Source organism: Centroberyx gerrardi, chromosome 24 (genome assembly GCF_048128805.1).
Source record: "Centroberyx gerrardi isolate f3 chromosome 24, fCenGer3.hap1.cur.20231027, whole genome shotgun sequence".
NCBI classification, from domain to species: domain Eukaryota; kingdom Metazoa; phylum Chordata; class Actinopteri; order Beryciformes; family Berycidae; genus Centroberyx; species Centroberyx gerrardi.
Genome location: NC_136020.1, coordinates 21,560,146 through 21,582,894, shown reverse-complemented (window position 1 = coordinate 21,582,894; position 22,749 = coordinate 21,560,146). Strand labels below are relative to the sequence as shown.

At 40.7% G+C, this 22,749-nt stretch overlaps 1 protein-coding gene across 1 annotated transcript; it reads right to left on the bottom strand.

The window, feature by feature from the left end:
* Positions 1 to 1,013: 1,013 nt before the first annotated feature.
* On the bottom strand, positions 1,014 to 22,336 carry LOC139931257 (serine/threonine-protein kinase 38-like). The gene is made up of 14 exons (XM_071924718.2): positions 22,034 to 22,336; positions 16,920 to 17,059; positions 15,201 to 15,252; positions 14,184 to 14,306; positions 13,252 to 13,335; positions 12,848 to 12,971; positions 12,435 to 12,589; positions 11,315 to 11,417; positions 11,012 to 11,073; positions 10,388 to 10,505; positions 8,688 to 8,811; positions 7,892 to 7,987; positions 6,922 to 7,013; positions 1,014 to 6,210 (listed from the first exon to the last, which is right to left on the bottom strand). Exons 2-14 carry the CDS (start codon positions 17,051 to 17,053, stop codon positions 6,086 to 6,088), a joined length of 1,392 nt encoding a protein of 463 aa, XP_071780819.1. The 5' UTR covers positions 17,054 to 17,059; positions 22,034 to 22,336; the 3' UTR covers positions 1,014 to 6,085.
* Positions 22,337 to 22,749: the final 413 nt, after the last annotated feature.

The window sequence follows — 22,749 nt, the reverse complement described above, 5'->3', positions numbered from 1 at the left end:
GGGTGGAAGTAACTCACATTTACTCATGTTACTGTAATTGAGTAGCTTTTTGTGTGCTTCTACTTTTTTGAGTTTTACTTTTACTTAAGTACATTTTCACTTTAGCACTGTACTTCACTCCATTTTAAACCCCATCCATCACAGAACAGATTGTGTCTCTCCATCAGCAACAGAAACTGGATCAAACTGTGGATCCATTCACAGTGAGAAGAGGAATCTGACTTTACTTTGTTTCTGCACTTTATTTTGTCGTTTCTAATGTTTCCAGTGAAAAGAATCTAGTTTGAACTCTGACCTCTCTCCTTTTAGAATCACATGGAAAAGATCACAGCTGACAACGTTCTCTGTTCTAAAGAGGAACTCAGGAACTTTTACTCTGAGGACATTTTAAATCAGACACTTCTTACTTTTAATGAAGTTGATTTTTACACCGGTACTTTTACATCTACTTAAGTAGAATATCAGCAAAGTAACAATACTTCTACTTCTCTTTCCACCTCTGCCTGGTTGTTCGAAGACGCTCCTGGTTTCAGCTCGTCTCCCTCTCACACGTCCACAGCGCCCTCTAGTGGATCCACAGAACCACAGCAGACCTTCAGTCATCTGCAGTGAAACACACACTGCTTTAAAATCTCTGTGTAACTCTGGTGGTATCTTGGGTCGTGTCTCTTCCTCCATGATAAAACCCCCAAATCAGTGATTCTGTGATCTGTAGAGCAGACTGGAGAATTGTGTTTTTTTTCTCTCTCCATTCACTGCCATTGTATGGAGGAACAGTCTGAAAATCACTTCTAGCACATAAAGGAACGCCGACAAAGCAGATTCTGATAATATATAAAAAAACTAGTCATGCTGCTGAATTGTTTTGAAGTTAATCTCTTTCTTTATGTTTATTAAACCTTTCAGTTTGAACAAGTGGAACACCGAAATCCGGTCGGAGGAAACTTATGATGATGGAACGAAGAAAAACATTAAACACAACACTTAGACAAGAAACCATTACTGGCTTTCAAGACTTTTCAAAAGAGTTTTATTTATTTTTTTAGCATTTCATCAACATAAAAACTCAACAACGTGAATATATTAATGAGCATTTCCTCCGTCGGTTCCCTTCAAACGTCTACTACAGTATGTACACATCATCACACAATACACAACAGCATGTTGCTGGCCAGTGAAGGGTTGGGTGTTTTTTATTTTTTTTTAACCTTTTACAATTCCACATCCAGACTGAACTCCTGCTGACATGAGGCAAGAAGTGCTGACAAAACAAGAATTAGTAGCCTATAACAAGAGGGGGTGGGAGGGGGTTAAGCTACCTTTAAATACTATAACGAATAAAATATGTAAATCGTCCTTAGTAAATCGAATGTCTGTGTTCCCACGACAACCGTAACTATAAACACATCCAAAACGATTACTATAACTCTATTTTTGATTTTTTTTTTGTTTTTAGATGCAGAGACAATAAAACATTTTCAACCAATCACTTTAAAGTTGTACGAAAAAAGGGGGCGGGGCATTCGGTATCACAGACATTATTGTAGTGTGAATGCTGCAGCAACAATGTATCGTTACAGTTCATAGTTATAAACTAGAACGATACGTTGTTCAAGCATTTGCACTACAATGATATTGTTTTATTTAGGTTTTATTTAGAGTTTTCAGACCAAGATGGCCGACGATCACTTCACTGACTCGCTCTCTGAAGAAACTGAACCACGGTCGGAGGATTTGGCTTCATGAGGAGCCGAAAAATCAAACACTTTTTTATTTTCTTCCTTTGAAGACGAAGTTGAACGAGTATTTCCACCTGACCCAGTGGCAGTTTGGTCTCCTGTCTTTCCTGTTCCTGCTTTATGAGGACTTTAATCTGATTGGTTGAAAGTGTTTTCTTGGGGCGTCCTGGTGGCGCATGCCATAACAGCACGACCTCCCGGGTTCGAGTCCGGTCCGGGACCTTTATCTTTCCTCAGGCTTCCTACACAGTTTGGACTTTTTCCAGACCTTCATTTCCTGATTTGAAGATGTTGGTGTCCAATACATGAAGATTATTCTTAACATCGACAACATTTTTCCACACTTCCAAAAAAATTTCTGCAATTTCCAAACTTATCAAGACCTGGAAATTACTAAATTCTTTTTCCATACATTTCCAAACCGGTGTAGGAACCCTGTGTCCTGTAAGAACTTTCAAATAAAGGCAAAATGTAAAAAATAAAAGTTTTATCATTTTCTCTGCATCCCAAAAAATTGCTCTGAGATCGAACCAAAAACACAGTTATTGTTTTGGATATTTTTTTATAGTTATTGTAGTAGAGGCAATAGAGACAAGCTATTCACTTAGAACAATTTAAATCTGTTTACAGTTGTCATTGTAGATGTGAATGGGCTTTAATGTGGTTTTACCTTCAGTTAGGTGCCAGTTGAAATGAAAACCTGTTCAGTTACGAGTGTTTGAAAGTTTTGCTCAGCAGGCAGAGATCTAGATGAGACTGAATATCATCTAATGAGGATTAACATGATGTTGCACCAGGCGACAACCACCAGGTTCAGTCAGTAACCTGCTGTGACTTTAGTTTCTCTCATTGTCTCATCAAAAGCCTGCTGAAGATGTGAAATGTTGAACTTATATGAACTTATAAAATACTTTACCCCCTTTAGATAAAGTGACACAGTAATGGATTTCAAGTCATCTTAAAGGATAAGGCCGGTGTTTTTTAATGCATTTCTTACCGTCAACAAATCCTATGAAAATAACAACATCAACGATGCGTTTGCCCTCCTCCCGTTACTTTCTGACTTCCCATGTTCCCTTTTTAGCCGTCAACCCGGAAGTCATTGGCTCCAATTGTAAGATAAAAACCTTTAAATACAGCTCACAAAGATGTAGTTTACATTTTAAAAATCATTGCTGATTTTGTTATTTTCATAGGATTTGTTGACGGTAAGAAATGCATTAAAAACACCAGCCTTATCTTTTAAATATATACTGTATATATCGAATGGATCCTAAATATTTGCCCTCCGTAAACTAATTAATCTCCTTTAAATCTACTCTATAAAAAAAAAAAAAAAAGGAATAATTTCTCTATTACAACCAACACAGAACATGAGAATCTGACATTAAACAAGGTGACACAAAGCGCAAAGTATCTACTCCGTGAAAATGTAGAAATGTCTCTAGAACAGTCTCATACACACACACACACACACACACACACACACACACTCTCCCAATCTGGGTTACATGAACAATCTTAACAGTTTGGCTGTGGAGCGGGACACTCCCAGCGCAGCGGCCTGGGTTGCCAGGTTGTTTCAGCGCGTTCCAGTGAATAGACACGTCCAGGATCGACAGCGGTAGCCATCGACTACATCTCCCATCCTGCACCTGTGCTGCTGCTGCTGCGCTGTCCTCCGGTAATAAACAACATCCTGCAGCCTAAATAAATATAACTTAACGCCTTCTGAGTGTTTATGTTGTGACTTTTCACTCTGGTTGAAGATTTTACGCAATTTTGATTGGATTTATGTGAATATGATTGACATTTTACTCGGGTTATACCCATACATCAGTTTGCCGCTATTGGCTTTTTATTGTTTGATTACATTTACTTAAATAAAAGTGACATTATTATTATTGTTATTATCCAGGATCTTGTGTCCAAGGTCTAAATAATATTTTGAATAATTTTCCACCCTGCCAAGAATAAAATTCTGGGGAAAACACTGAATACTTCTAATTTTTTGCAATATTCTCGGCATGTAAAATTAAAAATATACTGAATATCGGCGCAAAATATCGGCTACTGGCAGCTTCAGTCTAAAAAAAAATATCTGTATCAGCCTTCAAACACCCATACTGGTCTAACCCACTAACCCTAATTTCTGTTTATGTTGTTTGGCTGAAACTTTCATGTTTGTTTGTTGAAAAAGAGATTCTTAAATCTCAGTGGGATGACCCGGACTAACTGAGGTTAAACAGATAAAAAGTAAAAAGTAGAGAGCTGGATAGCCGTACTGTAACACCACACTGTAATCTGTCAAACTGTCACATGCCAGACCAGCAGATTTGGACTTTAGTCGGAGCAGCAGCAGCATCACAGGAGGTTCAGGTGACCCTAACCCAGACATGAAGCTCCCAGGTTCCTCTTCAGTCTGCTTCCCTCCCTGTTTCTACATCTTACAGCTTTACTTTCCTTCCGACAGCCGACAGAGAAACGTCCGTCTCACTTTTTAACAACGGTAGATACAGAAACGGTAAATCATTCCCAAAACAAGAAGCTCTCTCCTGGAAAGATGCTCGTTTTCAAGGTAGTTTCAAGGTTAAGTGCAGTAAGCAACGGCTACATGTGTTTTTCAGACTTCTTTGGTAACTATTTGTCCTTCTAGTCACAAGTCCAAGCAAACATGATGATTAAATGGTTTGTTTTGTAGGGAAGCATTCAGGGTTGTTTTTTTTATATTAAAAGGGATTTTTTTTTTGTTTTTTTGAGAAAACGTTGATAACTTTAAGGAAATCCAAAGGAAACTTAATTCAAAATGAACAAACGTATAATCTGAGAATGCTATGACCTAAAAGCCACAAGCCATATATGTGTTAAGCTCCTTTGCGCTATAAGAAATTATATTTACTGAATCAATACTTGTTCCAGCATTTCCCACCATGTTGTGTGCTGCTGTTTAGACTGTTGTCTTTCTGATATTTATTTGCTTTGACGCGTTTATTTTTTAGCTCGTTTTCTATGTAACTTACAAAAAAATGTCTCCGCCTTTGTTTTTATCTTTGCATTTTTTCACTGTGCAAATAAACTAAACAATATGATTGACCCATCATTAGTTCACTAATAAATCTGCTTAAAGGGACGACTGGCTGTTGTTTCCCATCACAGCTCACTAGCTGACTGAGGTGAAGCTTCTGCAAAGCTGAACTCGTCCGTTTTGGGGAAGTAAGAGTCGCTGAAATGATTTTTGTCCTCTTTCTTTCTTTTCTTTCTTTCTTTCTTTCAGTAGAGGTTTCAGTTACCTGTTGCTCAAACAGCTTCAGTGTTTCTAACGTCACAATCTGAATTCAAAGCCTTCTGATTCATCTCTGATAATATCAATAAAATATCTCGTTAAATATTTCATCAGCTATTCAAAGGCACTTTGCATGTTTTCTCCAGCTAAGCAGTGATTGGCCCTTGGACCGAGTCTAATTGAAACACGGGGGGAAATATTGATTTCTGTGGCACCGACTGGAACAAAACAGAAACTCTCTCTACAGGGAGGTGATGGACTTGGCAATTTGCTGCGCAGCGTAGAGGGGCAAGCATCGCCCCACAGGAGTTGCCGATGAAGTTGCTGTGTGCATCAGCGCCACGAGGGTTAAATCTAGAACTGGGTTTCATTCTCACTCATAAAAACCATCCAGAGTTTGACTACAGTGCAGAGCGTCGTCTATATTGGCAACAACCTGCTGAGACAGACCGTGTCGACAGTGTTGGAGCGATCGACGCGAGGCGGCGTTCACATGAGACGTTCAGCGTCCGTCGCTTTCAGACAGGCGGCGCTGCTGTGGGCGGAGCTCCAAACCTTATTTGTACAAATTTCATTGGCTGAGGGAAGTCTGTTAGCGGACGACGTCAAAAGTTCAACTAATTTCTACTTTTTTGACAGACTGGGTTGTGATATTTTCACGCCTCTCCATCACACAGGAGATGTCGTCCGTTTTGTTGACGGATCACAAACGCTCATGTGAACGCCGCCTCAGCGACTCGTACTGAAGCCTCGGTCCCACCGCGGCCTTCAGGCGGTGGAAACCCTCTCAGAAGCGTTACGCCGCTGAACATGCAGATATGCTGAGTCGTAGTTAGTGAACCGGCCTGAGAGCTACGGCTAAAAGACGATACGATATATAAACGACCGAGGTAATGCGTTAACGCTCCTTAATTCCCGAGTTGCCGGTTTTTTCCCGCGGTGGCCAAGCGAACCTAAAGGGCTTGTGATGAGGGTTAAATTTAGACGGCGGTCCTTCAGCACCAGCGGGGCTCGGCGGCCCGACCCTGTGTCCGGAAAACGTGCGGCGCCTCCCTCCGGCGCCTCAGGCCTTCCCCGCCTTCATGTAGGTGGGGATGGTGCCGCGCTGCGTCAGGCCCTCGAAGCGCTTGTACGTGTAGTTCAGGAAAACCCAGTCCTTGGACTTGAAGTCCGGCTCCGTCACGTTGGCTGTTCAAAGAAAGGAAAAGAGAAAAGATGAATGGTTCTCGTCACTGCCACTCGGGGGCGATACAGAGCTTCATTCTCAACCTGGGGGTCATGAGATCATCTTGGCTGCTTGAAAGACGATTTATGGGAAAGCAGAAAAACATATTTCTACCGTACAAACTTATTATCAAGCCTATTTTTTCAGATTTTCCTCCAATTTTTGCTTTTTTCCTTGTGAAACACTGATCAGTTTTCAGCCTCTAGGCTTCCACTGATAATTAACCAAATTAAACAACTTGAAAAGGGAAGATTATTCTGTAGCATCGCTTGGTTTTAAGGTTTTAAGACAAAGAGGTTAAGAACCGCTGCACTCGGGGTATTTAAATCCATGGCAATGTTACAGGAGGGTAAATCATACAGGGTGGCAACAGGGATATCGTACCATTTAAAAACGTAACAGTAATCAAGCTGATTTAACCAAAAATCCATACATAAAATCTCTCCACCCATTTAAATCATCCACTTAATACTGATAACATAAATACAGGGAACACAGGTCTTAAATGGGCATGAAAGTATATTGTGATGCAAAGGAAACCTTGCATTTATATTTCAAATCAAATATTTTTTATGAAGCACAGGGGTATTTAGCGAGAAGTTATTTTGATTTGACATTTCCAACACACTCTGGAAGCCTCGACCCACTACATGTCAGTGTAGTTTGTGACAAACCTGGCTGCAGGATGTCCGATTCGGGGAAGTCGTCGAAGTTCGACGTGTCGTCGATACTTTTGATCTCGATGGAGATGGCTGCCGGCCGTTCCCTGTGGAGGCGAAGACAGAGGGAATCGTGGGTAAAAGAAACACAGGAATAAAGTACAACGATGAAAATCCCACGAGAGAATAAAGTTACAGATTTGTGCAGACGAGATAAAAAACCCAAAGGGGCTGACAGAGAACAAATCGCTGCAGTCTGTTCCACTTCAAAAACTTCGCCGCACACTCACAGCTCTGATGCAACACATTTTATTGTCCAAAAACCGACGTTTGGACAGGCAAGCTCTTCTTCAGGGTGATCTTGGACAATAAAATTTGTTGCATCAGAGATATGAGTGCCATTCAGATTCAGAATAAAACCACAGGCCTTCAACATCCAATAAAAACACTGAGAACAACATAAAACAACAGAAACAAACATAAATCCAAATCAAAACCATTAAATGGCAATGTTTTTCATTGATTAATAATAATACTCCTGTCAGTCGGCACCGCACCAACACTGGTGTGCGTTTCTTATTTTTCATTAGAATACATAAACCAATCCCTCTATTGTCCAGTTCAAAAATACACTTTTCTGTTTTATATGACTCTTATTTAACCAGAGAAACAGCCCAGGGATTCAGGGGCTTATGGGAAATGTAGTCTTAATGTGGAGAAACACTGGCACTAACAATACTACTGGCGTGAGATAGAGGAGACCAATCAGCTCCACCATGCTCTGGTTTACAGGCATTAGACCAAGTTATCAATTAATTTCACAGTGATATGTTGATGTTTAACGATGCGACACATCGCACCTTTAAGCTGAAGAGATGCATTTTCCTGAAACTGAGTTCAGGTGTCTTTCTACCTGTGGGTCTACAGGTCTGTGGGTCTGCAGGTCTGCAGGTCTGCGGGTCTGTGTGCTCCACAGTGAGGTTACCTGATGTGCTCCCAGTCCACCGGCTCAAAGAAGGGATGACTCTTGATCTCCTCCACGCTCACCGCTCCGATCCGGTTCTCAGCATCAGTGCAGTACCTGAAACACACCGACAGGACAGACCGAATGAGACGACGCATCCTCTTTACAGGCCAGTAAGCTTTATACACACAGACTGTAGGGAGAGAGGACATTCAGAAGCACATGCAGTACTGAGAAGAAATATTTATTAGTAAAACCAACGTGTTTCAGCACTTGGCCTTCATCAGAGTTTGTAAAACAACTGTAAAAGCCTGAATAAATACGTAAAACACGGTAAAATCAACCAATAGAATAAGAGTCAATGGTGATATAATAATAGAAATAACAACCAATAGATTCCTACTGGCTGATGAGAAAAGAAAGACAGCACAATTTAAATACATTAAAAAAAATAAATTAAAAACAGTACAGGAACTCTTTGTTTAAATCCTCATTCATAGCCTCTGGAAATACATTTTTAAGATAAAATATCCAGAAGGCCTCCCTCTTTTTTTCGTAATGTGGTCATATAATAATAAACTTTATTTATAGAGCGCTTTTCTTAACACAAGTTACAAAGTGCTTTACAGGAATAAAACAAATAAGAATAAAAATAGAATGAGAATAAAAAGAAAGAACGAAAGGCTATAAAATCTTAAAGGCTTTTATAAACGAGAGATTTAAAGATAATGTGTACGAGCTGTTTGACACGTTATGTGGTGGGGGGCACACACACACACACACACACACACACACACACACACACACACACACACACCTCAGTATCAGGTCTTTGGCTCTCTCTGAGATGGGGACTTCAGGCGGGAAGACGAGCGTTTCCTTCCAGTTCATCACCTTCCTGTACGTCTCCTGCGGCGTCTCCGAGCAGAACGGAGGGTAACCTGAACGCACCGGACCAACACTTCAAACTTCACTCTGAAATAATACTTTCTCCATCTCTCTGCCTCGCAATATACAGCACTACAGGACTAATGTTAGCTGGTGACAGTGATTTGTAATGGCGGTAACTTTAAATATTCCTGTGCAAATTATCTAGTTCAGTTGGAGAAGACAGATGTTTCCTTATAGTACTAATCCTCTTTCAAGGACCCTTATTTAGTCCACATTAGACCCCCAGACCCCCATTTGATGAGATTTTGTCTCTCGGACCCAAATCTGAGAATATATTTATTGTCAGATATGATTTTGTCCAGATTTCCATGACTATCTGTATTGTAGGTAGAGAGATAACAGAGAAACTATGATCAGAACAGTCATTCTTCCACATTCTCTAACTGTGTTAACTTCTTGTAAATGAAATAATGCTGAAGTTTAACAATTCATCAGTTTGCTGGGGACCCCCTGGAACCCCCTCAAGGACCCCTGGTGGTCCCCAGACCCCACGTTGAGAACCACTGCTCTAGATTAGCGATTTCTCTCTTCTACGGAGGAAGGTTTTATGCATTTTCAGGTTTTGCTTCACTAAATCAGAAAGTGACAAACCTTATATAACTGTATCTGTTCACCGCTGATTTCAGTGAATTTTATTATTGTATTTCACCAAAAGGGAAAAGATTTGGGGGTTAATCCATTAATTACATGAAGTTGCCACATTACACTAGTCCTGTGTGAATAGGGTTTCTCTGTTTCTGTCTGCCGAAGTCTATCTTTTCCTCTCCGACTCTAAATATATCGGTACAGTTGGTCGACATCATATTTATAACTAACATCTTTTGTATTTTCCTTCCACCACTTTTCGACTTCCACTGCCTGTTTACTCACTATATATAGCCATTTGTTTATTTTTTTTTATTTGATTCATAGTACCTGTTTACTTCCATTCTCCTTTGCTACCATCTGTTTATTCAGCATCTATGGTCATTGTTGGATATTTGTAAATGTATTATTTGTTCCTAAAGTCATATCCTAATCTGATTTGGTTAGTAATGCTGTTTTCCATGCATTTCCATGTGGATTTCCATTTTCCACACTCACTCGGACATCAAATTTGCTTTTCAGTGACTTTCTAGGTGTTGTTTGGTGAAATTAAAGTCAGAATTAGACGTCAGAGATGCCTTGTTTTTTACTCATCAAGTCAAGAAATCCTGGTCAAATCATTCACTTTTAAACTGAACACTGCTGCTATATCAACACAAATATCCATCATAAGGTTTTATCTCAGGATGTGGAAAAAAAGAGATAAATTCAAGTACTTTCAAGGCCATTCATTCATTTTAAAAAAACGTCCAACTTATTTCACGGATTTTTGATTGTCTGTGGAAATGAAATATGTATTTTTTGTGGCGTTCTGGTGGCTCAGCAGTCTAAGGCCTGGGTCTCTAACGTCCCGGGTTCAAATCCGTCACACGTCACTCCCCTCTCCCTCCCGGTCTTTCCTGTCTCTCTCCTCTTTCAAATAAATGCCTAAAAATAACCTTCAAATCACTATTTATTTCCGTCGTCTACGTCTCCACTTACCGATGAGCATTTCGTACATGATGACGCCCAGAGACCACCAGTCACACAGCTTGTTGTATCCCGTCTGTATGAAGACTTCAGGGGCGATGTAGTCCGGCGTTCCCACCGTGGAATAAGCCTGACGGGCACAGAGCGAGGTCGGGAAAAAATTTACTGAAATTCACAAGAAATCTGACACGTTCCAGCCATATTCATCATTCAAAATCAAGCTAACCGCGACTTTTTGGTTGCTGTACAAACTTGTAGCAACCAGGAAGATACTTAGAGATTTTTCTTGATTTCTCCAGTTTTACAGTACTGTGCAGAAGTCTTGGGCACATTTAAAAAAAAAATCCTGTAAAGCGAAGATACTTTCAAAAATAATGAAATGAAAAGTTTCTAAATATCAAAAAAATTACTATAAAAGAGCAGTCTGCTGACACACTAATGCAGAAAACAAATAGCCTAAATAAACATCTAAGACAAAATGCTGCTAGTTGAATCACTGTCCTTAACAACAACAACAACAACAACAGGGGGTTCAGTGCCTTGCTCAAGGGCAATTTGACAGCAGTTGTTGAGGGAGGAGAGTGGATTAATGAGCAAAAAAACACAAAACAAAAACCATCGAGACCGAACTCTTACCAGCTGCCTCCGGTTCTTCTTCCAGGTCTCTGCTTTCCTCTTGGAGTTCATGTTCTGAAAGGCTGCAGGTTGGAAAAAAAAAAGATTTAAAAAAAAGAAGAAACAGAAAGAGGAAAAGGAAAAGATGTACGATGACTCACTGAACAGTTATGCGTCTCTGAAGCAAGATCTCAGGGTTTACTGTCACTTAAGGCTTATTTTTTTGGATCGCAGCCTTCTGCCTGTGTTCATTTTTGGTCTTTAATCCTCTCTGCCGTAAAGTTTGTGCTCGGCTTTTGTTCTGAATGTCAGATGTGAACTCACAGAAGTCGCTGGGCGGGTTGTGAGTCAGGTTCCTGTAGAACTCGGTGCGATGAGCCTTCTTCAGGCCGGTGCACAGGCCGAAGTCTGACAGCTTGACGTGTCCCTGAGAGAGAAACACAGCAGGTCACCGACTGAAACTGTACAGTGAACCAACAGGCAGGAGATGCTGAGGAGATTTTCGCACCTGTGAAGATGTATTTTGCACGTTTTTGTGACTTCTGACCCCCGTGCATATGTGTGTTTATGTGTATGCGTTAGTGGCTTATTGTATTTTTAGACTTATGAGAACCAAATGTCCTCACATGGTTAGAAAGATGAATAAACTTCTTAAAGTGAGGACATTCTGCCGCTCCTCATCTCTTTAAGGAGTTAGATGAGGGATTAGGTTTAGATTAGAATAACGGTTAGGCAGACAGAAACGGATGAAACTCGTTTTCGGATCTGTCACACTCTGTTCTTTGTCCGATTGCAATTTGAAATGGAGGCGCAGCGTTTTTGAAAAATGGCGAGTGGATAATCTGTAAACACAGAAACATGGATCTTGACAAGCACAAGCTCCTTGCTTTTGCGGTTCTCTTTCACAGACAAAATAAAATAAAATATCAGGATTCACAATTTGAACTTTGTGTTCCTATACAACAAACCTGGAGAACAAACCACTACACTAATATAATGCCAGGTGTTTCCATCTTTGTAAACTGGTAAGATGGCGTCATTTGAACCTGGGTAACTGTACGAGTGAAACGAGTTGCTCTTCCATCCTGAAAATCTAGAGAGAAAAGGCGAGCTCCTCCTTCACCGTCTCCAACAAGCTAATGAACAGTTAACAGACAATTCTGTATACTGCGGTCCGAAAAAAGTTCAAATGGTTTCAACTTTTTGACACTTGAAAAAATACGGACAACGCTGTGTAAAAACAACGGACAGCCCTCTATTCTCTCCATCGTCCAGCGACATATCAGCTACCAAGAGAAAACACTGGCTCAATCTGTTTTTGATGGATAGAAAATCTCTCTTAGGGTTATAGGGGTTAGGGTTATGACCCGTGTGTGTGTGTGTGTGTGTGTGTGTGTGTGTGTGTGTGTGTGTGTGTGTGTGTGTGTGTGTGCCTCTCTCTCACCCTGGAGTCCAGCAGCAGGTTGTCTGGTTTGATGTCTCTGTGGATGAAGCCCAGCTGGTGGATGGAGTCGATGGCCAGGACCGTCTCAGCGATGTAGAACTGGGTCGCCTCTTCAGACAGAGTGTCCTTCTTCATCAGCAGGGTCATCATGTCGCCTGGCAACAAGGTCAGAGGTCACACTTCTAATAATCTGTGATACTTCCATGTAAATAAATGCCTGTTCTGCTCCTCTGTATCTGATCGCTATTAAAAACCATTGAGGATGAACACAATGAAGTAATGGGAGTTTGACGGTGGTGAAATGGGGACCGTGTAGAAAACGGATCATGTAAATAAGATAAAAACAAATAAGTTATGGGCTTTTTCCCCGTTGCGGTCCCGAGTCTGAGGACTTTTGTTCGAGCGCTGCAGACCTCCAGGCAGGAACTCCATGATGAGGTAGAGGTTCCTCTTGTCCTGGAAGCTGTAGAACATCTTGACCACCCAGGCTCCGTCCGCCTCCACCAGGATGTCCCGCTCCGCCCGAATATGAGCCACCTGCAGCGAGAGGGAAACGGTTAAAACACCATAAAAAAGTGTTGTCCATAATAATAAAAAAAAACGGGACTCTACTTCACTCCTAACTTTCAAAAACATCCCTAAAAACTAAGGATGGGACAATATATATCAAAATTCAATATATCGCAATACAAAAATGCGACAATACGTATCGTGGGTCAGAAAAATGAATCGTGATATTACTGCTATAATAATAATAATCCATAAGACTCCCAGAAGTCGAGACACATTCATTAAAAACACAAACACACACGCGTACCTGCTCCTTCTCCAGCATGTCCGCTTTCCTCAAAATCTTCATGGCATAAATGTGTCCCGTGTCTTTTTTCTGCACCAAACGGACCTGAAGGGGAAAATATACAGTTAAAATCATGAGGATGGTTTTTTCTGCTCCACCTGCATGTCAAGAGAATGTCACTACGATCTACCTGAAGGCAGCACTGTAGATATAGAGCCTCAAAAACATTTCATTTACAGATCAGCTGACTATACAGAGATCTTTACACAAAACGTAAATTATAAATCACTTTTTAATGTTGTGCCTTCAGTATAAATGAGAGAAACAGTCACTAAACAGTCTAATAATTAGGAAATGAGATGATAAATGTGTTAAAAGGGCACAAAGATGGTGTATTGCTTAAGATTCCCAATTCTGGAAAAAAAACAAAACCTGTCACGTGAAAAAACCCACATGTGAATTCAAAGCACATGTTTTTTGGACACATGTTGTATTTTCATATGTGAACATTCCCATTTCCCACGTGAAAATGACATTTTCACCTGTGAATTGTCTCTTTGCTTGTGAAATTAAGTTTTCACATGTGAAACAAATATTGTCACATGTGAAAACTTAATATTCACTTGGGGGAAAAAAAAAACACTTTTCGTCTATGGACTGAAATATCTTCATTACTTCATTACTTCATTACTTCATATCTGAAGTAAAAACTGTCAAATGTGATGTCAGAATACAATGTGATTTTTTTTTTTTATATATATGAAAGCCAATGTGTGAAAATATGCTTTGAATTCACGTGGGGTTTTTTCACGTGACTTTTTTGTAAATGTAGAAACTTCTCTGCTCTTCTACGTCCTTCACAACATCTCTACTGCCTCAGTCAAGATTGAATACACATTTCACTGGGGGTGTCCTCCGCTTTGTTGTGTTTTCTTTGGTAAAAGTGAACGTACCTCTCCGAAAGCCCCTCGCCCGATCACCTTGAGGGACTCGAAGTCGTCCAGGCCGAGTCGCGTCCGCTTCAGCCGCAGGAACTCCGTCTCCTTCCGGGCGTGCTGGGAGCGACGCATCACCTTCTGCAAAACACAACGAGACAGAGTCATCTGGAGGAGGAGGAGGAGAAGGACCAGAAAAAGAAGGAGAAGAATGAGAAGAACAAGAATGAGAAGATGAGTAAGAAGGAAAACAAGGAGAAGAATAAGGACAAGAAGGAGGAAAAGGAAAAGAAGGAACAAGAACAAGAACAAGGAGAAGCAGAAGAGGGAGGAGGAGAAGAGGAGAAGAACAATGACAAGAAAAACAATTACAAAGAGAAGAAGGACAAGAAGAAGAATCAGGAGGAGATGGATAAGGAAAAGGTGAAAAAGAAGGAGAAGAACAAGAACAAGGAGAAGGTGAACAGGTAGCAGAAGGAGAAGGAGGAGAAGAAGAGGAAGGATGAGAAAAGGAGAAGAACAATGACAAGAAAAACAATTACAAGAAGGAAGAGGAAGAACAAGAACAAGGACAAGGAGAAGAATGACGAGGAAAAGGAGAAGGAAAGGAAGGACAAGAAGGAAAAGAGGGAGAAGAATTAGAAGTAGGAGAAGATAATGTTGAGAAGGAGAACATCAACAACGATGACAAGAACAGTTAGAAGGACAAGAAGAAGGAGAAGGAGGAGGAGGAGCAGAGGAAGACAGATAAGAAGAAAAAAGAGGGAGAAAAATTAGAAGTAGGAGGAGAAGAAAATGATGAGAACAACGGTGACAAGAACAGTTACAAGGAGCAGGTGGAGAAGAAGAAGAAGAAGAGGAAGAAGGAGGAGATAACAAAAACCCTTATCATTGTTTCTCGCTGTAATGATGTCTTTAAGCAGAAAATTAACCAATATCTGGTTGATTATGAGCTCTAAAAATAAGATGACCTCTGACCCTTCAGTGTTTTGGTTTCTTACTAAGGTGCAAACGGGGAGCATGAGCCTACTGTACCTCTTCATCTGGCAAACCCTCTTCATCCATGACCTTCTCCAGCTTCTTCTGCCTGGGAGGAAACACAAAAAAAAAAACACACATACAGCTTAAAACACGGAGCTTTCCAACACAGAATGGGTAGAAAAATTACTTTACAAGATATTTTGACACAATTATTAATCACATTTATTAGTTTTCTTGACGATTTTCAACTACAGTGGGTGACATTCTGGAGTGGAAACAAGACAAGTAAACAATCGAGGAAGGATCAGGTGACAAAAAAAAGTGTCGCAGCTTGAAAGCGGATCTCCTGACGGTCTGCGGAGGGGCGTGCAGGAGGACTCGTCCCGTCTCCTCCGGACAATACGCCGGCTCTCAGGTGACGTGAGAACAGAAGAGCCACAATATGAGATACAGGCCTTTGTCATGTTCACTCCGAAGATGAAACACCCGCGCGCTTTTGTTACCTGCGGATCTTCTTTTTTTTTCCAGCGGCGGAGGGGGTGAGAGCGGACCCGCCTTTTTAAACAACAGCTACGTTTACATGCAGGGAGAAACCCCGCTGCTGGCCAAACTCCCATTAAGATCTTATTCCAGTTAAGCTGTTTACATGAACTTTTGATGAACTGCGATTGACTCTCCCTATTGTCATGAATAAACCAATAAAAACAGAATATTCCTGTCCACAGATTGAATGAGAAAAGTATGAAGAAAAAAAAAAGAGAAATAGAAGCTTCCCACTGCGCATTTTTATGTTGATTAGCTGTTTAAAAAGACGTCTAAATGGTTTTAAACATCTAGGCTAAAATGAGGTTCCACAGGGTTTAAAAATTAAAGTTTAGTAAACATTTTCTGGGCTTTCTTGTACATATGGACTTCTCTGCTGCATATTTTTTGATATTTACAGCTGTTTATGCATTGTCTAATTATGTAATAATGTATTTACTGCTTGTTTTAAAAACTGGGCTTTGTGAGAGCTAAAGCAGAGACGCAACGTTGAAATGACATCTAGTACTGATGTTTCCATGCCACAGTAAGTACGTAATATGAGAGTAAGCCAGGCATCTTAACCGGGTTTCTCATAATCAGAGCTATTCTAACACAGTGGTTCTCAAACTGGGGGTCAGGACCGCCCAGGGGGTCACAAGATGACTTATGTGGTAGGGAAAAAACATAATTCTGCTATACAGATTTATTATAGTGTATTTTTTAAGATTTTTCTCCAATTTTTGTTTTTTTCTTGTGAAATATTGAATAGTTTTCAGCCTCTAGGCCTCCTCTGATAATCCAATGAAATGGCTTGAAAAGGGAAAATCATGTTTTGGGTGTTTTGGTGTTTTGGGTTGGCATATGCAGCCGGTGATGGCGGTTGTGAGTAGGCGTCGCTTCGTTTGAAGAGGTCAAGAGCCAAAACGTTTGAGAACCCCTGTTTTGACAGTTACGATGTTTTCATGCATGGACCCAAAACAGGGTAACCGGGTTGAGGAGGGAATTCTCCATGCATGTAAACAGCCACTGAGTAGCAGGGTGGATAAGTGGTTAGAGAGACTTCCCCATAACCAAAAAAAAGTCACAGGTTTGATCCCGGCAACAGCAAATGCCGAGTCAAAGTTTCCTTTAGCAAGACACTGAATCCCCTACCTGCTCAGGATAACAGCACCAGCTAAAACGCCTCAGATCTAACAAGTCTAACAGGACTGGTGGTTTTTGATGTTTGGGATCACCGGTCTGTCCTACCTCATCTCGCGCTCCTCATGCTGGGTGAGCAGGGTGCTGTAGAAGTTCTCCAGCGTCAGCTTGGCCACGGTCACCCTCTCCCGGGTGTGGTTGCTCATGGGAAGGGCAGCTGCAGTCCCTCCCGTCATGGCCATACTATCCTGCAGGTAGAAAAGCAAACAAAAAGACAAACATGAGGACAGATTCAGCACGAGTCCGAAAATCACTGGTGCGGTCGATCTCTTTCGGTCAGTTTCAGGGTTAGTTTTCTCCATCATGTGGGGTGACAGGTGGTGAAAAGTCCAAGGTTCAGTCTCCTGCAACAGCTAATGTGTGTCCATGTCCAGAGACCATGTTGAAAAAAAGGACAATTCATTGAAGCAACAATAAGGCTGGGAAATGTGAATGTGGCCAACATGTATCTTGTCTTATATCTCATGACATGTCATTAATAATCCAGAAGAAAATGCCAAGATACGGATCAGATATGAAAAACAGCCCATTACTACCAGCAGCACAGCTTTAATGAAGGCTTAATGTCAAAACGTATTAACCGTGGCAAGAGTAACACCCAGTTCTCTCTGTTTGAAGCTGCACTAGATGAGATTTTTATGTAAAATTACACCCGTCTTCAACAGAGAGGAGCGTCACATCCCGACTAATTAAGACGCCATAGATTCACCTTATTTGCTTATTATTCATTTCAGGTGTCAGGTATAGTTACGGGCGGACAGAAAGTCACAAATCAAAATTTAAGAGCAAAATACAAACTGTCTCCTAAACAGCAGACACAAAGCTGAACCTCTTCACCTCCAACAGAAACTAAGAAGAACACATTTAGGTCCGAGGGGTGTGCAGTTTACAGGCGTCACGTTACATCATTTCTGGGTAATGAAGTCCTTCAAACTTTCAAAAATTCAAACAGTTACCTCTCGCTGCCACTTGGGGCCGCCAAAGTGCAAAGTTGCCAAGTGCAGCTTTAACTTTGACGTAAAAGTGTTTGGTTTTTATGTTTTGCTTTTGACTGAGAGTACAAGGAAGCTCATTTGTTATCCATTTTGCCAATAACCTACCTCAGTTTTACATTTTAGGCGTCTAGCTGATGCTCATACCCAGTGCAATGAGTAAATGAATGAAATGCAACATTAGAAAAGACTTAAATTCCTTGACCACCAACATTATAAGCAACTAATTGTCAGGAGTGCAAAGGATCAAGAGCTAAGAAGGGAGGTGAAAGAGATTTTTCCTCTTCTAACTTCAAGATAACAGCATATTAGTGCGGGCAGAGGAGGAACATAGGGGCGAGGGGATGTGAGTGGGACATGTACTTCACCAAAACAGTTCAACATCACGTCATCCAAAAGCGTGATTGGGCTTGATTAGCTGGCACAGAGATAAGAGAGCTGTGCAGCCCGGAGATAGGAGGTGTGTTTGGTCTAGTCGCCGGCTCTTTTCCCTTCCCGCTCCCAGAAACCTCTGAACAACAAGGGACTTCCTGACTTCTGAGACAAACCACTGACTCACCGCTGCGACCCGCTCGCTTTGGGAGGTTTGTGTTGGATGGAAAATGAGACTTGGGCACCGAGGCTGTCCGGTTACTGACGCCAGTACAGATTTACCTGAGCAGAATATTCCTGCCAAGCTCAACTTAAAGGGAAACTGCAAAAGTGGCTGGTAAAAAGACACAGTTAAAATTTAACAGATTGGAGTTTTCAAACATTTCTCAGAGGCAGAGCTGCTCTGGAGACAGAAATTCATTGGTTGAGTTAAACCTCAGTGGGCGGAGCCAAAGAACCACAGTTTTTCTGGCCAAGCAACGTTAGCTCAGTGAAAAAGACAAGAGGTAAGAGAGGAGGAAGCTAATATTATGAAGCCTAGCGCTCTGCTGCTAACTGAAACAATACAATCTATCCATACTAAGTTATCTAGGTTAGCTAGTTAGCTAGCTGACCTTCAGGTTCAAACTAGCCATACTAGCCTATAGCTATCTAGGTAAGCTAGTTAGCTAGCTGCTGACCTTCAACATCATGATGCCATGGTCAGGAATGAATGAAAGAAGAAGTCATTGACATCTCTATGTTTGACCAGAGTTCCTTATTTGAAATTCAAGTTTGCCAGTTAGCTAACTTAGCTAGCAGTTAGCTAACTTAACTAGCTAACAGTTAACGGTCTGAAAAACTGTTTCTTTGGCTCCGCCCACTGAGGTTTAACTCAACCAATCAGATTATTTCTGCCTCTGATAAATGTCTGTATAACTAAAACTCCAATCTGCTAAAAGCAACCATGTATCTGGTGGCTGGAGGTTTTTCCCACCCAGGTGGCGACTGAGACTCAAACTGTTAGGAGCTTCAGCTCAGCGTTCAGTTCAGTCAGTGTGGATGATGGTTTGGATCCGCCCTGCAGCTAAACAAACAGAGCTACACCGCTCAGACTCTTACAAGGAAGGCTTTATAGAAGTAAGCAAACTATTCAGAGTCTAGACCTGGGCGGCCAAAGTAGGGCTCACAGGCCGCATCTGGCCCTCCACACAACTCTACAGATGGTACCAGAATGTATTCAAGTATTTGGTCAAGATTAATGCAATTAAATTTTATTTTAGGAGTGGTGTTGGTAGGATATGTCTTGTAATGAGCAGGTTAATAGAACAGCGCACCATGACCTAACAAGCTAATGCCTGCTTGTTACACTTCTAAATAATAAAATGACCTTTCAGCCACAGTTTGGGCCACACCCAGGACCGACCTCAGACGGGTTTTCATCATCTAACTGGAATCGTTAAATCTTGGCTCCTGTTGTTTGAGTCAACAGTGAAATGTGTAATGAAGTCGTAACTGTTAACAGCCGACCAGCAGGATGTCTGTTGGCAGGCTGAACTTTATCTGACAGGCAGGTTATGGGCAGAGAGTTACTACAATTCCTGTTTATGCATTTTGGAAGAAAATAACCATTACCTGGGAAGATCATCATTTAACAAATTTAAAAAATAGAAGATCCAGTGTGTAAAAGTGCTTATTATTTGTAAAACTTCAAAAAATTAACTGTGCCATCAATAATTTTCTAGGAGATGGTGTCACCTTTCTTTCCCGAAATGATGCAACTCTCATTTTGGAATGCACGCACATATACAAACAAAGGCTCACACACACACACACACACACACACACACACACACACACACTCACTTATACACACTCCACCCTAAAGTACGTAAGTAACTGGACAGGAAACAGCTTCCGTCCTGAATGAAAAGGCCCAGTCATGATGCCAGAGTGAGGGAGGAGTGGGGCGCACATAGATGATGGACACACACACACACACACACACACACACACACACACACACACAGCTTTCACTGACAAATACAAAAACAACCAATCCCTAATGAAAAATGACTATGATATTCCAACAACACTCACAGTGTCTGTGGAACACAACAGTGACCTTACCATACAATATGGTTTCACTAGAATATATTCCTATAATAATAATAACTTCATCTGTATAGCACTATTTTAAAAACAATGTTTACAAAGTGCTTTACATATAATAACACACAAAGAGACAGTGATGTAAAAGTACCACAGCTAATAAAGTTAGATAAAAAGTACTGAAAAAAAGAAAGACATTTGTCCAGTATCCTTCTAAAGTTTATTGTAGTTATTTTTCATAAGCCTTTTGTTTTCCTGTTGAATGCAATACTAATTATACTCTGTGTAATCAAAAAAAGGCTTCACATATATACAATTGTTGGCATTTTACCAACAGCCTGCCCTCAGGAGAAAAAAATAGGAATGAAAATATTAAAAAAAAGAAAATGTAGCCTAAAGGAAAACAAATTAAACAGACACAGTGTCAGTAATGATGCAACTGAGGAATAGGAATTTGAAAATACCTACAGGAAACAGAATTAGAATAGTGTTATACAGTATATTATCAATACTGAATATCATAAAATGTTAAAAGAACCTTTCAGCTGGTATTTGATGCAGAACATGTAATGGTAACCCATACATTATGACTGAATGTGTTTGATTTGTTGAACTGTCTTTTATTTGATTCATAATGTTTTGATTTATAATGTTTAGAGTCGAGACAAACTCTCTTAGAAGTGGAATTTCATGGGATTTAATGTAATTCAATTCTGTGTCCTCTCATTCCAACTGCAGCTGAACTGAACTGGAGTTCATCATGAATTGTCAGTTCAGTTCATGCATGGCTCCAACCTGCTGCAGGAGGTTTGGACTGACAACAAAGCAACCAGAGGGTCAGACATTAACATGCAGCTCAACGGGTTCTTCAAAAATGCAGTGAATGCCTCCTGAGTCTCAATCTGATCCTCAATTACAAACCAAACACCTTCCTAAAAAAAAAACAACATATCAGCCTTTCCTCTGACGCTCATGCATTCTCATACAGCCAATAAATAAATAAAAATACATTTCACATATATGTGCTTAAAAGGTATGTTTCAACATAGGCAAAAAATAAAAGATAAACAAATCTATTTGTACAAGTAGATGACATTCATTCAAAATATATTGTGTCTGTAGTTGTAGCAACACCAGAAGAAGAAAATGTTTTTCAAGTGGCCAAAATATATTTTGAATCAATGTCATCTACATGTATATAGATACAGATTTTTGGGCCTTTTTGTGCATATTTTGAATCATACCTTTTATTGAAGTATATGTAAAATGTAGGCTATATTTTGCAGTCTGAGTTAAATCCCCTGCCTGGGACGTGGTGAAGGTTGATATTGGGTTATTTTACACTGATATTTAGTTATTTTATACTGCTATTAGCTTATTTTATACCAAACTTGAGCTGTTTTATACTGCTATTATCTTATTTTATAGCAATATTGAGCTGTTTTATACTGCTATTAGCTTATTTTATAGTAATATTGAGCTGTTTAATACTGCTATTAGCTTATTTTATACTAATATTGAGCTATTTTATACTGATATTATCCTATTTTATACCAATATTGAGCTATTTTCCACTGATATGTGTTTATCTGTACGCTTGCTGATATTCCATCGCGTCTCTGTCTGGCAGGTTCCGTGACAGCAATAAATAGGAACCCAACAAGGTGAAAATAAACAGCTTTATGGATAAATCATCCTTCCACCTACCTCCGTGTCCTGCTCCAGAGTAAATTATTGGCTTGCCGCCAGCTCACCTCCCAGTTGAAAGAAATATATTAATGTTTCTCTGTGGTTTTTCTGCCTGTTTCAGGCAGCTGTGGCTGTGAAGCTCTAAGCTCCAGCTACCTCCTGTAGACGAGCCGACCAGCTTCAGCCGTAAACATTGCCGATATCGGCGCAAAGAAAACAACAAATTCCCCCTGTCGCTGACAGCTAGCTAACCTGAAATAATCTGGAAATAATTTACTGCCTCCATTCGTTTCCCCTGACCTCGAAATCCAGTGCTTCCCCTTTTTCTATAAAAATAAAATAAGCAGCGCTGCTGCTTCCTGGGACCGTTGAGCTCACCGGACGCTCGTGCCACGCAACGGCGTAGCGGTTTAACGACGTCGGCACGAACCAATCACCGAGGGGGAGGGGGACCGGGCGTTTGCCTCTGACCAATCAGGATCGGAATGCGCGTGGGAGTGACGTGTACGTCGGCCAATGAGGAGATTCGGACCCTCCCCACCGCCCGTGCGTGCAGCGTTGCTTTCCAGGACGCAGCTTCATTTGGCTAGCAGCTACATGACGGTAGTAGTTGAATGCTACACTGAATTACGTAAACAGGTTATATTTAGTGCAGATGTGTGTTAACCCTTATGAAATGAAGTATAGTAATCCTGCTATGATACATTTTGGAAAGATACTATATAAATATCACA